The sequence below is a fragment of the Tursiops truncatus genome, chromosome 11, assembly GCF_011762595.2.
Source record: "Tursiops truncatus isolate mTurTru1 chromosome 11, mTurTru1.mat.Y, whole genome shotgun sequence".
NCBI lineage: Eukaryota > Metazoa > Chordata > Mammalia > Artiodactyla > Delphinidae > Tursiops > Tursiops truncatus.
This window is the reverse complement of record NC_047044.1, coordinates 7928843-7944968: the sequence shown is the minus strand read 5'-3', so window position 1 is coordinate 7944968 and position 16126 is coordinate 7928843. Positions and strand designations below refer to the sequence as shown.

The following is a 16126-nucleotide window of genomic DNA, read 5'->3' as shown; positions in this document are numbered from 1 at the left end:
CAACCTGGAATCGCTCTAAGTTACTCACTTTAGGTTTTCCAATCAAATAGTGAGAATTCAGGCTGCAACCTAAGGGAGGACCTGTGGCTTCAAAATGTCAGTGGTGATTTCCTCTCTCAAATTAGTGCCAAGGTTGGAGACAGCCGATTTTCCTGGGGAGGAGTAAGTTTATTTCCCATTTACCTTTATAGCGCATTCCTTTGGGATTTCAGGTTTATTCGGTGATCCCCTACTGGACTTATCTTGGACAGAATGGACTCTTTCTTTTCTTCCCTGTATCTCTGTAAGCTACAAATCTAAAGCTCGTGTCTACCTGGCTAAGCAATTCCTACAGGGCAAAGACTGCTCTCCTTGACTCTGGGTCCTGACTTCACTCATTCTCTATTTCTAAAAGTTCCTTACCTTCCTGTCACCTTATTAATGCTTTTAAGAAGTAACTGTTTTGGGCTTCCCTGGTGGCGTAGTGGTTGAGAATCTGCCTGCTAATGCAGGGGACACGGGTTCGAGCCCTGGTCTGGGATGATCCCACATGCCGCGGAGCAACTAAGCCCGTGAGCCACAACTACTGAGCCTGCGTGTCTGGAGCCTGTGCTCCGCAACAAGAGAAGCCGCGATGGTGAGAGGCCCGCGCGCTGCGATCAAGAGTGGCCCCCACTTGCCACAACTAGAGAAAGCCCTCGCACAGAAACGAAGACCCAACACAGCCAAAAATAAATAAATTAATTAATTAAGAAAAAATAAGTAACTGTTTTTTAAAAAATATTTTATACAGATTTTTTTAAATTATAAAGGGAAGTTTTCAGGAGAAAGTTTGATAAGCTCCTTAGAAACAGGAATCCCATTTTAGGTATTTTACAATGGACTGTTGCTAGTCTTAGCAAATAAATATTTAAAAATATTTGTGAGTGTGTTTATTCCTTTGCTATTTATTCTATTTTGTTCTTATTTCATAAGATTGTATACGGGCAGGTTGGTGACATATTCACATTTTGAATCTATTACCCCATAGCATCTACCACCTCTCTTCTATGTTCCTTGCATATTTAACAATTGAACTAAGAAATTTATTCTTAACTTAATCACCCTGCCTCCAAAAATTTATAAAATTTTGTAGTGTAACAAATAGTAAACAAAAGCAAATCAGAACAAACATAAAATAGCTACCATTTCACCTGGACGTGAAAATTAGGAAAATGACAAAATCAGGGAGAAAAAAAACCCAGAAATCTTAAATTAGGCCCTTTGTACACAAGTGTCTGATTAAAAGACACACCAAAGGCCTTTTAGGGAGCCATCCAAGTAACCTTAAAAGCTTTCAACCTGAAAGACCAGAGCACAAATACAAACACTGCTTTAGCAAAGTACATCTGATTTAAAATACTAAGGCCTTGAATCACTTTGAGTGGTGGCTAGGAAAACGGAGAAGGGATATCTACCAGAAGAACTAAAAAAGAACTATAAAAGAAAGAATCAGGGACTTCCCTGGTGGTCCAATGGCTAGGACTCCATGCTCCCAATGCAGGGGGCCCGGGTTCGACCCCTGGTCAGGGAGCTCGATCCTACATGTCAGAACTAAAAGATCCCGCATGCCACAACTAAAAGATCCTGCACCAGCAACGAAGATCCCGCGAGCTGCAACTACGACCCAGCGCAGCCAAATAAATATGCAGTCAATAAATATCCAGTCTACCTTTTTTTTTTTTTCAGTCCACCTTTTAATCTGGCTGTGACACAAACCCACGTGGTGTGGAACTGAAGCACCCAACACCACAAAGTCAGAAGGAAGCAGTAGGGCAAACTTGGTCAAGGCTTGGTTCTGCAAGCATGTGCCATCTTATGGGAATGACAGACAGGGACACACATAAATATAGAAGCAGAGTATCACACCCTTTAAGTATGAACAATGACGGCCTACTAACCAAATTCAACCATTCCCAAAATGCTACTTCACCCCTGAAGGATGAAAAATAATCCAAAAAAATGCAATGCTAGTTCCAAAGTCAATTTCCAGAGGAGTCCAGAAATGGTGGTTGAGTCACAGGAGGACAACTGAAATCAGTGTACAGCATCTCCTGATGGAGTATATGGCATTACTGGACAGAAGATTATTTTTAAAAGAAATCAACTAAAATACACTGTCAGTGGTAGATCTGGAGCTCATGAAATTCCAAAGATGAAAGCCACTTATTGTGGCTTTCACATTCAAAAATGTTATTCACCTAATCAGAGTTAATGTAAGTCTTTCCCCTGATACAACAAACAAGCTAACTCTCATACCCATTCAAAGATACACAAGTTAAACAAAAGGCTTAATAGATAACACACCTGAGTGCCCAACGGAAAAAGCATGGACTCTGGAATAAAATAAACTGGGGTTCTGGTCCCAGCTACAGTACATACTGTACAATAAATTACTTCAAATCTCCATGCCTCAATCTCCCCATTTGTAATTTGGGGACCAATAAAAAATGTGGAGGCTGCTGTGAGAAGTGAGAATTAACTTATGGAAAGACCCAGCATCATTTCAAGTACACAGTTGGCATTCAACAAATGTTGCTTCCTATATATCCTTTTTACAGCATTTTTTAGCAGTGGGGCTCAATATTAATCAAGGTCCTAAAATTAGCAACGGTTACTTACACTCCTTCCAAAAGAGCAACTGTCATTTAGTAAAAAATAAAGGGACTTCCCTGGTGGCACAGTGGTTAAGAATCCACCTGCCAATGCACGGGACACGGGTTTGAGCCCTGGTCCGGGTAGATTCCCACATGCCGCGGAGCAACTAAGCCGTGTGCCACAACTAATGAGCCTGCGCTCTAGAGCCTGTGAGCCACAACTACTGAGCCTGCGCTCTAGAGCCCGCGAGCCACAACTACTGAGCACGTGTGTCACAACTACTGAAGCCCACGCACCTAGAGCCCGTGCTCCACAACAAGAGAAGCCACCACAGTGAGAAGCCCGCACCCCGCAACAAAGAGTAGTCCCCGCTCGTCACAACTGGAGAAAGCCTATGCGCAGCAATGAAGACCCAATGCAGCCAAAAATTAATTAATTAATTAATTTTTTTTAAAAAAGAATAACTGCTCTTTCAGAAGGAGCTTCAAGAAGGTAGGAGGGTCAACAGTGTAAAATACTACAAAGAAGTCGAATCAAATAAGAATGGAAAAAGTCAGTAGACTAAGTCAGCAGAAAGTCAGTGATGGCCTATGGAAGAGCAGTTCCAGCAATCAGAGTAGGATGAGGAGGAGAGGCAGGAAGTACAGAATAGTCATTAAATAAACTTAGCATAAAGGGAAGGAGAATGAGCGGCACCTAAAAAGGCAGTGTGTAGACCCGATTGGTATGGTTTTATTACAGGTCAGGGCTGAAGGGAAAAACAATGGAAAAAGATTAAAGCTATAGGAAAGAAGTGAAAATGAATGGAGCAAAGTCCCAAAAGATAACTGTGGGTAGTGTAAGTTGGGCAGGGGGGAGCAGGAGGGCGGAATCAAGATAGCAGAGACCAGCCACATCTGTTTTTCCTGAGATCAGCACAATGTAGGAAATACTGGGTACAATTGCAGTTGATTCTGTAATAGAAAAAACAGAAACGTTAGAAAGCTCATCCCAAGTAGCCTCTATTTTATCTAGAGCAAAAGCCGAGATCATCTGTTACAAGTGAATGGATACAGTTGACTAAACAAGATGAGAGAAAATTTCAATTCCACTGAATTCCTAAAATTGGGTACAAATATCTCTGAAGGGCTTCCCTGGTGGCACAGTGGTTGAGATTCTGCCTGCCGATGCAGGGGACATGGGTTCGTGCCCCGGTTCGGGAAGATCCCACATGCCGCGGAGCGGCTGGGCCCGTGAGCCATGGCCGCTGAGCCTGCGCGTCCGGAGCCTGTGCTCCGCAACGGGAGAGGCCACAACAGTGAGAGGCCCGGGTACAGCAAAAAAAAAAAAAAAAAAAATCTCTGAAAAAGAAACGAATGATTATGGCCTTACTACACTATTACAGGTATTGCAATAGGTACTCCACAAGTGTTACCACATTGGCTTCTCAAGAGAACCCAGTAAGTAAAGTGTTATTGTTTTCATTTTACAGCTCAGAAAACTCAGGTTCAGAAAGAAAACATAAATGACCCAAGATGACACAGATAGTTACGTCTTACTCCAAATCCCTTTTTCAGCTATTCTACCATATTTGTTCCTTTAAAAAGATTAAGTCATATAAATACCATATGATAGCTCTTATATGTGGAATCTAAAATATGGCACAAATGAACTTATCTACAAAACTGAAACAGACTCACAAACACAGAGAACAGATTTGTGGTTGCCAAGGGGGAGCAGGGAAGGGAGAGGGATGGGCTGGGAATTTGGGGTTGGTAGATGCAAACTATTACATTTAGAATGGATAAACTACAAGGTCCTACTGTATAGCACAGCAAACTATATGCAGTCTCCTGGGATAGACCATAATGGAAAGGAATATTTAAAAAAGAACGTCTCTATGTGTATAACTGAGTCACTCTGCTGTACAGCAGAGGTTGGCACAGCATTGTAAACCAACTCTACTTCAATAAAAAAAATTAAGTCATAGACTACTCAGGCACAAAGCAAATTAAAGTTAGAAAAATAATTCCAATCAAGACTACATAAGAACCTTTAAGATGAAGAGAACTGAACTGACATGACCCTATTAGCTAAAAAGTTTATTGGGGTGAGGGGGGGAGATGAACAGGCAGAGCACAGAGGATTTTTAGGGCAGTGAAAATAGTCCATATAATAATGTAATTGTGGATACATGTCATTATAAAATTTATCCAAACCCACAGAATGTACAATACCAAGAATGAATCCTAATATAAACTATGGACTTTGGGTGATTATGATGTTCCAATGTAGGTTCATCATTTGTAACAAACGTACCACTCTGGTGGGGGATACTGATAATGCGGGAGGCTGTGCATTGGCCAGAGGGGAGTGCTGGGGGGGCCCAGAGGACACATGGGAAATCTCTGTACCTTCCTCTCAATTTTGCTGTGAACCTAAAATTGCTCTAAAAAACTAAGTCTTGAAAAAAAGTTTATCAAGATATCAAGATATATTTTAGATGAGTAGTGAGGCAAAGAAGTCCTAAAGATTAAAAGCTATATAAGAATTCAATCAAAAAAAAAAAAAAGAATTCAATCATAATTTAGTGGAAGCCTAAATGAAATAAAACAGCAAGGAAGTAAAGACAATGAAGACTTTTTCTAATTACCTCCTTTTAAGGTTTCTAAACCAAAGTAATACAACGCTCTCAGATGTATACTAACCTAAGTTAATTCTATGAGAATCTGACTAGATTCAAACTATGGGTCTGGATGAGCCAGCTGTGGAAAAGAAAACCCTTCCAAAACGAACTTAACATTTAAATTGTTCGATATGTGGTTTAAAGTGCACCTGATGAACAATTAATGTCCAAGTGCCTCCAGTTTGATTATACATGTATATATGTAATATTTAATGTCACTTTTTTCTGAAAATCTAAAGATGTTCAGGGGCTAGTTTTGAATTAAACAAAGGGATGGGGAAAAGAGACAAGAAGTATGAAGGAACAGGCAGCTAGGCATAGCAACAGAAGAGTAGCAGAGAAGGGAGACCTGGGTTCTTGCCCCAGGCCTGTGACCAAATAACTTACTGGTAATCTTGGCAAAAACACTTAACATACCTGTTTCCATTTTCTTGTCTCTATATGAGAATAAAGATACTTGTCTAAGAGCCTCAGAAACAACCCTATGAAGTGAGTACTATTATCTTCCCCAGTTTATAGATGAGGAAACTGAGGCAAGAGAGATTGAGAGACATGCCCAAGGTCACACATGTGATAAGTGGCAAAACTGGGACTTGAACTCAGGCAAGTCTGGTTTCAGAGGCCATACTTTTAACTACTTGTTATATTGCCTACCTATCAAAGTTGTTAACAGATGTGAGAAGATAGGGAATTCTATAAGTACTAAATATTATTATTAAATCTAATATTAAATTAACTAACTCAAACAAGTTAGGATGCATAGAAAATTAGAAAACATAGTTGTGGACAAAAATATTAATGGCTTTCACTTATTGGGCCCCTATTATGTGTCAGATAGTATAAAAGCTGTTTTAATTAAGTTATTTTATTAATATTCACAGAACCCTGTGAGGTTGTTGGCATTTAACAAATTAGAATCAGAGTTAACTAAACTGAATCTGAAAATTTAGGTTTTTGTTTCTAATCTATAAATCAATGAGTAACATTAGGAAAGTCACTTAACCAAGCAATCCCATAGTTTCTTCATAATGGGGTGCTGGGAGGTCACATTAACATCTATACTAAATATTTACCACAGTGAAAAGCTAGAAACAACGCAAATGTCCATAAATTATGGGATACCCATATGATAGAATATTTTATACTAAAAAGCCAATGATTTTTCAAGTCTTTTTAACAACATGATATAGTGGATATCTGATGTTTTGGGCCACACAGCAACATTCCCTTTTCCTGATTTTCTTTACCTCTTCCCACTGTGCACAGTCTTGGTAATATGTCAACGTTGGGGGCTTCCCATTATCTTCACAGGGGCAGCCCACCACTTCTTCCTAGGTACCACCAGGGGTCTTATCCACACCACCACTATACACCTAAGAAGAGCTTCCTGAGGACAGGGACTTTTCCACTGATAACCTTTATATCCAGAAGACCTTGTACAGAAAATCAACAAGTTCTACTTGGTTTCTACTTCTAAAAGGCAGGTAGTGAGTCTATATGGTAGAAAGTCCACTGTAATGTTAAGTGTATGAGTATGAGCTACAGAGTCAGATAGTTGGGCCTAATTTTCTCCTTTGATACCAACTGGAGAAAAGTGCTCCGAATAAGCCTTTTTACACAGTTCTAAGGAGAGGTATGTCTGGGATTTGAGTCACAGCACAATAATAGGTAGAGTGGAAGGAGAAAGAACTCTTTCATATTTCTGTATGACTTGAATTTTTTAATGGTCAGCATTTATTCAATGAAATGTAATTCTTTTAAAACAAATTATGCAATTAAAATTTAAAAAACAATTTTTAAATAAACAATAGGGAAAAAAGAAGACCCCTGAAAGTTACTGATTAATAATTATCATTACAATTCCAAAGTCTGTTTTGGCATCTAAACCCCCTAGACAATTCCAACCAATCTCACTTTTCAAATTCTAGACTAATAAAATCTCTTTTAATTACAAATGTACACTTCTACAAATAAAATCTATCTTTGGAAGCTAATCTGAGAACCAAAAATATAAAATTATAAACCTAATTATACTCAAAATTTTGAGAAGTATTTACATGCGAGGCCATTAATTGTATCAGACAATAGTCATCAACTGGAGATAAAGCATTCTCCTGAAACAGCACAATTCTGATTTTCAAATACTTGAGATTATCTGCACTTATACCAAAGTGAAGCATAAAACACTCAAAATCACTAATCTGTTTATTTTAATTTTTAAAGTGTGTGTGTGTGTGTGTGTGTGTGTGCGCACACATAACACCACACTTGGGGTGAGAAAGTGTAGGACCTGGAAAGAAGTGAATAAGCAAACATGAAACATGTCAACTCAAAAAGGTTGTAGGGGCTTCCCTGGTGGCGTAGTGGTTGAGAGTCCGCCTGCAGGCGACATGGGTTCGTGCCCCGGTCCGGGAAGATCCCACATGCCGCAGAGCGGCTGGGCCCGTGACCATGGCCGCTGGGCCTGCGCGTCCGGAGCCTGTGCTCCGCAACAGGAGAGGCCACAACAGCGAGAGGCCCGCGTACCGCAAAAAAAAAAAAAAGGTTGTAAATCAACATCTTAAACAATGACCCAACAATCTTTTGGGGAGAAGCCACAACTAATTACTCCAGGCAACTCTGGAGTTTATACCAAATCCTGAAGTTTATGCCAGGATTCCGACCCAGGCTGCCTAGCTCAAGTCAGGCATTCAAATGCTCTTAACTACTGTGCTCTCCTGGATCATCTCAAAGCTTTGGTTGAACATCATGGCAAAGGCATTTAATTAAACATGAGCCATTCATTACCACAGTACTATACCATTAAAAGCAATGCCATTTTTCTTGTCAAACGTCTCATCAAATGTAGTGACATTTTGTGGTGAAATTGTTTTCCTTTGGTAGCAACCAGAAGAAAGCTGGGTCCATGTTGTGTGGTTTATCCTTAACTCAAAAATTTGCAAAAAGAGTTTGAGAACCACTCTTTGGCATGAAAATTCAAAAGAATAACAAAACACAATGCAATTTCTCATTTAGACATGTGCCAGGAACAGTACTGCCCCGAGGGAAGCAAGAGAAAAAAAAATTATTTTTACAAAAGTATATCTATTAGATAATCTAACATAGCTTATGGGAGAAAGAAAAACCACTGCAAATTCAGGGTGCATAATTTCAAGCAGAACTTTTAACAAGAGAAAAATAGGCAACAAGGAGAGAAAAAAAAATAGAAATGTCTTTGCAGGTTAAATAGAGATAGTATCACCTCTACCCCCAATCACTGTCTATAGCAGGGCTCAGAAAACTAAGACCAAGGGCCAACTTGATGCACTGACTGGTTTCATAAATAAGATTTTATTGGAACACAGCTCTGCCCATTCATTTACTTATTGTCAATGGCTGCTTTCAAACTATCATGGCAGGGTTGAGCAGCTTCACCAGAGACGATACACCTATATATTTACCATCTGCCTCCTTAAAGCAAAAGTTTGCCAACACTTATTTTCTTTCATAAAACTTAAAACTATCTAAAATTATTTATTTTTTGATTTACTCAATTATTGTCTGACTTCCCCATTGGAATGCAAACTTCATGAAGAAAGACTTTGTTCTCCACTATACTTCTAGCACCTAGAACAGTGCATGGCACGTAAAAAGCACTCAGTAAAGATGTTGAATGAATGGCATTTATTGAGGGAAAGGAGAACAAACATTTCCCATCTTCCCATTTTCTCTTTGTTGCACTCTATTCTCCCCCCTAATACACCAAAACAAGTCCTCTCAATTAACCACTGGATTTATCATGTTGATAAATCTAATGGTTAATTCTCAGTCCTCATCTTATCTGACTCACCAGCAGCACCTGACCCAGTTGGTCTACATCCTTCTCCATGCGACTCTCAGAACACCACATTCTCTTAGTTTTCATCCTACCCTAGTGGCCCTTCCTTAGTCTCCTTTGCTGGTGCTCTCATTTCCCCAACCTCTTAACGTTGGCATGTTTCAAGGCTAAGTCTTTGAGACTTTTCTCTCAGTCCACACTCATTTCTTTGTTAGCTCATCTAGTCTCATAACTATTCTTAGGCATTTCAAACTTAACTAGTCAAAATCCAAAACCATTCTCATCTTTCCCCCAAAAGCTGCTCCTTTACAGTCTTCACCATCTCAGTAAATGGGAATATCATCCTTCCAGTTGCTCAAGACCCAAACTCTTGGGAGTCAACCAACTCGCATCGTGTTACACCCAACATCCAATCTACCATCAAACCCTGGTGGTTCTATCTCAAAATATATTCCAGGTTCATGATCACTTCTCACAACCTCACTACCATCTTAGTCCCTTGAAAGTTTCCCTGCTTCCACCCTTGCTCCCGTACAGTCTACTCTCAACAGAGCAGCCAGGGTGATCACGTTTAAAATGTACCTCTGCAAGTTGCTGCATGCTCAAAAGAACTTGTTCTAATAGCTAGTTAGCTGTCTTTCACGCTCAGAGTTAAAATTCTTACACAATTTGGTCTCCTGAAATCATTTTGCCTCTTTGTTCCCTCCATGCCAGACACACAGGCCTCCAATGCCTATCCTAGAGCATCTCAAACAAGCTTCCATTTCAGCGCCTTTACACTGGCTGAAAGCTTGATCTAACTGAATGAACCAGGACTCCTGAATCAGGCACTTCCATGAACTATTGTGTCATCTAATTCACGTAACAACTCTGTGAGGTAGGTGTCAATACCCCCACTTTACAGATTAGGAAAGTGAGGTTTACAGGCCACCCATCTAACAAGTGACGAGTTGGGGTTCAACTCCCATTAGCCTACACAGAACGTGAGCTCTCAGTGCACTTTTGGGGGCCTAGGAGAAGAGGACTCAGTCAGTGATATTCCTCTGAAGTCCCAGTGACTCCACGTGCGTGTTGACAGCTAGAGAAGGATGTGAGAAAGGGCAGGCAGAGAGACAGGACGAGAACCACTGAGGAAGTTACTCAAACCAAGAGTGGAAAGTTTCAAGGAAAAGGGAGTGGTGTCAAATGGAAGCGAGAAATCCAGGAGCCCAAGCACCAAGCACATTCCTCATAGTAAACCACATATGTGGTAGACAGCGACTCTGATCTTGATTTAATTAAAAAAAAAAAGTATCTTCTCCTGCCAATGATATTGGCCAGAGATATCCCTGCTAGGTACTGCCACTTGTCTGCAGCAAGTGTGTGAAAATAGGCTGTAGTTAAGAATGTGATTCAGCAACACAGCTTCACACCTAGGTTTTCCTCTGGCCCAGTCAGACAAAGTTGGGGCGTGCGGTGGGGTGGGTTTAGGGGGACGACTGCCCTTTAAATTTCAGAAGGCAAAGAAAACGGCAATGATTTTCTTCCTGACTCCCTGTGGCGGTGTGGGATCACCGCTGCCTACATCCCAGATATTCTGTAAGAGGTCAAAGCGGTAGCCAGGGGCGGAGGGTGAGTGTCGGGCCTCGCCCCAAATTCTTCCAGCAACATTTCGCCTATGCTCCATTCCTCTATGTCCCAGTCACGATACGATCTGCTTCTCATCCCCACCCCCCAGCCATATCCCGGTCTGGCCCCAGAAAACCCCCACACCCCGCAGTGGCCCCGGGCATAAAGATCCCGCCTCACCACGGCTCCCGCCACGGCGTGGACCAGGCTTTCGTAGGACAGCACGGAAGCCATAGGTGCGGTTCCCGCAGACCTGGCCACAGTTTTCTCGCAGGAGCCGCAAACAGGCGGTAACAAGCGCCGGAGCCCCGGGAGGCAACGTCACCAGCTCCAACCCCTCAGGCCCACCTCCTCCAGAACTACTTCCGGGTCGCAGGGCGCCCGCCCAGTCTCCCGGCCGTCGGCCGCAGGGGAAGGAAGAGGGAAAGACGGGACTGGGAACGCCCCTTGGCTCTGATTGGCCCCCAGGCCTTGCGCGGGGCGGGGCAGCACTGTGCTGCCCCTATCACGCGGAGCGGTGGGTCGGGCCGAAATTCAGTACGGGATGGGTCAGCTTCGACTTCCGCTACGTTCTCGGGACCTGGCCAGTCGTACTTCACACCTACTGCAACACTGGAGACTTCAGAAAACCTGGACAGCCTCATTTTTCTCCACTTCTCTCCATAAGACAAGATGGAGACAAGCAAGATGGGGGACTCATCTTCCTGTTTCTCTTTTGAGACTTTACTCGTATTTGCTCTCGCTAGTATTTTTAGTCACATTTTGGTCAAGAGGAAATAAATGTTGATTGGGCAAGGTTCTCCCCTCTGAAAAACCCTGGTGGGAAGAGAACTTGAGCTTCAGGAAATCAAAATGATCAGATGGAGGTGGGGACAAACTAGTAGGCACCCAGGAAAATCATTTGACCTCTTGGTTTCCTCCTTTGTGGAATGACAAGTGTTCATACCGTGAGGATTAGAAAAGTTAATTTACGTAGACGTACTTTATAAAATACCGAAAAAATTTACCATGTTACAAAGCGAAAACCCAAACTACACAGAACTAGAAAAATCACATTCTAGCCCTCACCCACAATTACTCGAGCACCATAGCTTTGTGCGTCTGCCTGTTTCAGTACCAGTAAGTTTACTTTTATAATATCTTTGCTGATAGTCCTTGACTGCTTGCTACAGCCAGGCCCAGTGCTTTACGCCCTTTATCACATTTACTCCCAGGAAAGGGCCCCAACAATGTTTACCTGGTCATGTTTTCACAAAACTTGCATAAAATATTTTAAATGCTATTGGTTAAGATTCCTTTCCACTTAAACTCCCTTTCATTTACAGTGGTGCTACAGTGACGACAGCTAAGTTACAAGCAAGTTTGGGCACACAGTTGGATTTAGAGATATTTATATGTATTAATACAGGTTACTGCTAGACATCCTATGTTAGGAATCGCTTCCAGGAATGCTCCCACCACTCCCTAAGGTCATGACATGAGGTGCAGGTCCAAAAGTCAAATGAAGATAGGATTCTGGCAGTGGAACACAAAAGCTTGTCCGCTGTAAAATTTAACCAGAGGACTCAGTTCTCACAGACTCCTACTTAAATTGGAAGCTCTCTCAAGAAAAAACTGGACTATGTAGCATACAGATTTATAAACACACTTTACAAATACTTTCCCTTTATGATGGTAATTGAACACAGTATTTTTCAGAATTACCATTTGTCAGGTATGACCTAGAGCAGACAGCACGTCTATCTGTGTGAAATCTTTTGCATCCCAGCTATCAAAAAATATTTTGATCAAGATGGAATTATCTATTCTATCGAAAACACAAAAGTCATATAATCAGAGTAGGCAGCAGAAAATGTAGCAATTCCATAGGTATATCATTTATTAAATGGAACTATCTCTATAGTTGTGATGCTTGAGATATTTCCAATTTCTAAAAGTAACATTTTGCTCATTCTAAACATTCACTTTCACATCTCAGTATTCCTAATTATATACTGTTTTTCTTAAAGAGGGCTCCCTGAATTATATAAGCACTAAGTCCCACACTACATAAACGATATACTAAAAATTTAGCATCATTCTGTTCACAACCATACCATCATTACAAAATAGTTAAAAATAACCTAGCCATAACTGATTACCTTCCTATTTGTTTATACACTGCCATATGGTCAGGTTACTTACACCGCAACCTGAAAATATCCTCGTGATCTGCGAGTGAACTACTTAAGGACATCCTGATTATATACCAGATACCTAGAATTTCATAGCACTTACACACGAGTTTATGCTAATTCTATTTACCTCCTTACTACTCTGGTGCCACCTAATACTTAGAATCCAGTTTTAAAACTTTTGCCAACAAGACATGCCTTACTCAGTTTAGATTTGACTTCTTGGAAGTTTACCAGCTATCCTTAACTATATTTTCCTATGTACTTTAGGCGACGCGCCCCCAAATATATGCACTCCAAAGTATGCTTTATTGGTTGTAAATATTGGTACATACTAATTTTTTAAAACTACGGCACCAAACTTTTTTTTTTTAGATGTTGGGGGTAGGAGTTTATTAATTAATTTTTGCTGTGTTGGGTCTTCGTTTCTGTGCGAGGGCTTTCTCTAGTTATGGCAAGTGGGGGCCACTCGTCATCGGTGTGCGTGGGCCTCTCACCATCGCGGCCTCTCTTGTTGCGGAGCACAGGCTCCAGACGTGCAGGTTCAGTAGCTGTGGCTCACGGGCCTAGCTGCTCTGTGGCATGTGGGATCCTCCCAGACCAGGGCTCGAACCCGTGTCCCCTGCATTAGCAGGCAGATTCTCAACCACTGCGCCACCAGGGAAGCCCGGCACCAAACTTTTTAAAACTAATTATTTCTTGTCCCTCTAATTGGGCCCATCACAAGTGGACTAACAGCACAATTATGCCATCAGACTTCTACTAGGAAAAACCCCTGTGGAGGTGCATTGTCAGCACCAATGATATGATATGCCTTATTTAACTAATGCCCTTCAAATGTACATTTAGTTTTCAATTTCTTAAATGAACAGTTCTGCAAGAAGCAACCTAGTACACAGAGGGGAGGCAGCAGAGCATAGAATTTAGGAACAAGACATTTGAAGCCACACGCCTGATGAGAATCTCAGCTCCACAAATCAACTATGTTATCTTGGACAATTTACGTAAGTGCTTCAGTTTCCTCATCTATATAAAATGGGGAGGAGTACTCACCCTTGTGGTCATTACCAGAATCAAGTCAATACTTGCAGAATAAAAGTGCTTGGCACAGATTACTACTCACCTGATGTATGTGCCTACTTGGGTGCATTAATTTTAGATACGAGCAAATCTCTAAAATACTGCTTCTCCCTTATCCCATTAGGCCAGTATTTCCTAGTGTGGCAGATTGCTAGTTGTTACTCTGGGTCTTTTCTCCATTTTCTCTGTAGTAGTAATTATTTTTGTTGGGCACATGACCACACAGCTATGGAATATTTTCTAGGTTTATTTGGAGCTAAATATTGTCTCAAGACAAAACAAAAATGACCAATGGGATATGAGGACAGAATGTTACTTCCATGGATTAGCATCAGTATCTCAGCATACACTTCCCTGGTGCCTTCTCCAGTTTTTTGGGGCTAGATGAGCACCAGAGCAAGCATCTTTGAACACAGCAATGGAAGCTCCCTTCTCAATACGGCACAAGTGCTTACCTCTGAACTGTGACCTGAAGAAATGTAAAGCTCTATTTTACTTAAGCTAATATATTTTTAGGGGTCCTTGTTAACACTGTATAATCTAAAGTCTACTGTGCTTAGTAAATACCTTAGGATTAGTGATATAGAGACATAAAACAAATGGAACATGTGCTGAAAAAAAGGGGAGTGGTGGTGGGAAGAGTCAATATCCAGTCTGAAGCCACACTTTATTTTTAACGTAGCTAGAAATATCCAATAACTATATATATATATATATATATATATATATTTATTTATTTATTTATTTTAATAATGATGCCATTGATCACTGTGAATCAGCCAGGAACAAAGATCGCCATGTGTTTTTCTTTTTTTTTTAAACCCCTCATTTAAATATATATATATATATATATATATATATATATATATATATTTTTTTTTTTTTTTGGCGGTACGCGGGCCTCTCACTGTTGTGGCCTCTCCTGTTGCGGAGCACAGGCTCCAGACGCGCAGGCTCAGCGGCCATGGCTCACATGCCCAGCCGCTCCGCGGCATGTGGGATTTTCCTGAACCGGGGCACGAACCCGCATCTCCTGCATCGGCAGGCGGACTCTCAACCACTGCACCACCAGGGAAGCCCCTAACTATATATTTTTAAGCAGAAAAAAGGTCCTTTAGTTTTCCTTCTTATAGCATCATTGGCACAAGAACAGAACATTTCTGGTTTAGAAATGATGTTCAGTTTCTACAAAAATGAAGATGTACTTTGTATTAACTTAAAAGTCTAAAAAGCACAGGATACATTTTCAGACCAATTTTACTTTTACCCACGTATGGTAATATGTGCAACGTTAGAATGTACTTAGGTAATGTGTAAATCAAATGAAAAATCCAGAAGCAGCTGGTCCTGAATTACAGCACACACTAGAAATTTTGAGAAAGGAGAACACATATTAACAAAAAGAACACCAGCAAGCTCACACTCAAGTTTATATGCTGAGTATTTTTAAAGGGTTTAAAAAGCATAATCAGCATACAGCTTTTTCTCACTTAACAGATGCATTTCTATTTGCTTGCATACAGCAAAGGGTAAAAACTTGAATCAACTTACTTATGATTTCAGAAATGTACTCCATGGAATTTACTTCACTGCTCCTACCACTGATTCTTCAAATAAGCAAAGTACAGAGGGTCTCATCCCCTGAAACTGCTTTTAAACTAGCACTTTACATTGAAAAATAAGTAGAAACCTAGCAATTCCTGGTACAGTGCCTGGACTTAGCCTCATTTAATATAAGAATTGGATGTACAACAAAAAATTTATCATTTTCTTTATCCTTGGAGGACAGGGAAGGAATAAGGAGAGGTGGGGACATGGCTGCAGTATTTAAGAGCTGAATAGAACAATGCATCTTTCACAATGCTGAGAACTCCACAAAGAAGAATCACCATGAATCTCATCAATTTTTTTAGTTCATGCTGGATTAGGAATTTAGATGCCCCTCTTTGTGTATCAATTAATTCAAACTTCTCCCAAAATTAATACTACAAGATAAACTCTAACTGCAATAGGTATTTCCTAAGTAGGAGACCAAACACCAAAGGGAATCCCTTCTTCCAACATCTTTTGGTATGTTAAGATTTCACCAAAGAGGAAATCTAACACTTAAATATGAAATCTCTTGGCCAAGTAAGAAACTACAGCTATTATGGGTATTACCCTACA

General features: G+C 40.8%; 1 protein-coding gene across 9 annotated transcripts in view; it reads right to left on the bottom strand.

Moving 5' to 3' along the window:
- Window positions 1–11060, bottom strand: part of SLC25A17 (solute carrier family 25 member 17) — a 57302-nt gene extending 46242 nt beyond the window's left edge. For 2 of the 9 annotated variants that reach the window (XR_002178058.3, XM_019943862.3), the window contains exon 1: window positions 10887–11060. Coding sequence is in view for 7 of the 9 variants with exons in the window: in XM_019943862.3 (XP_019799421.1) it covers window positions 10887–10940 (54 nt within the window). In the remaining 2 variants the exon portion in view is untranslated. The remainder of the gene's footprint in view (window positions 1–10886) is intronic. The other 7 variants (XM_073788136.1, XM_019943883.3, XM_019943893.3 and 4 more) reach the window with 5 other exon arrangements.
- Between the last annotated feature and the right edge of the window lie 5066 nt (window positions 11061–16126).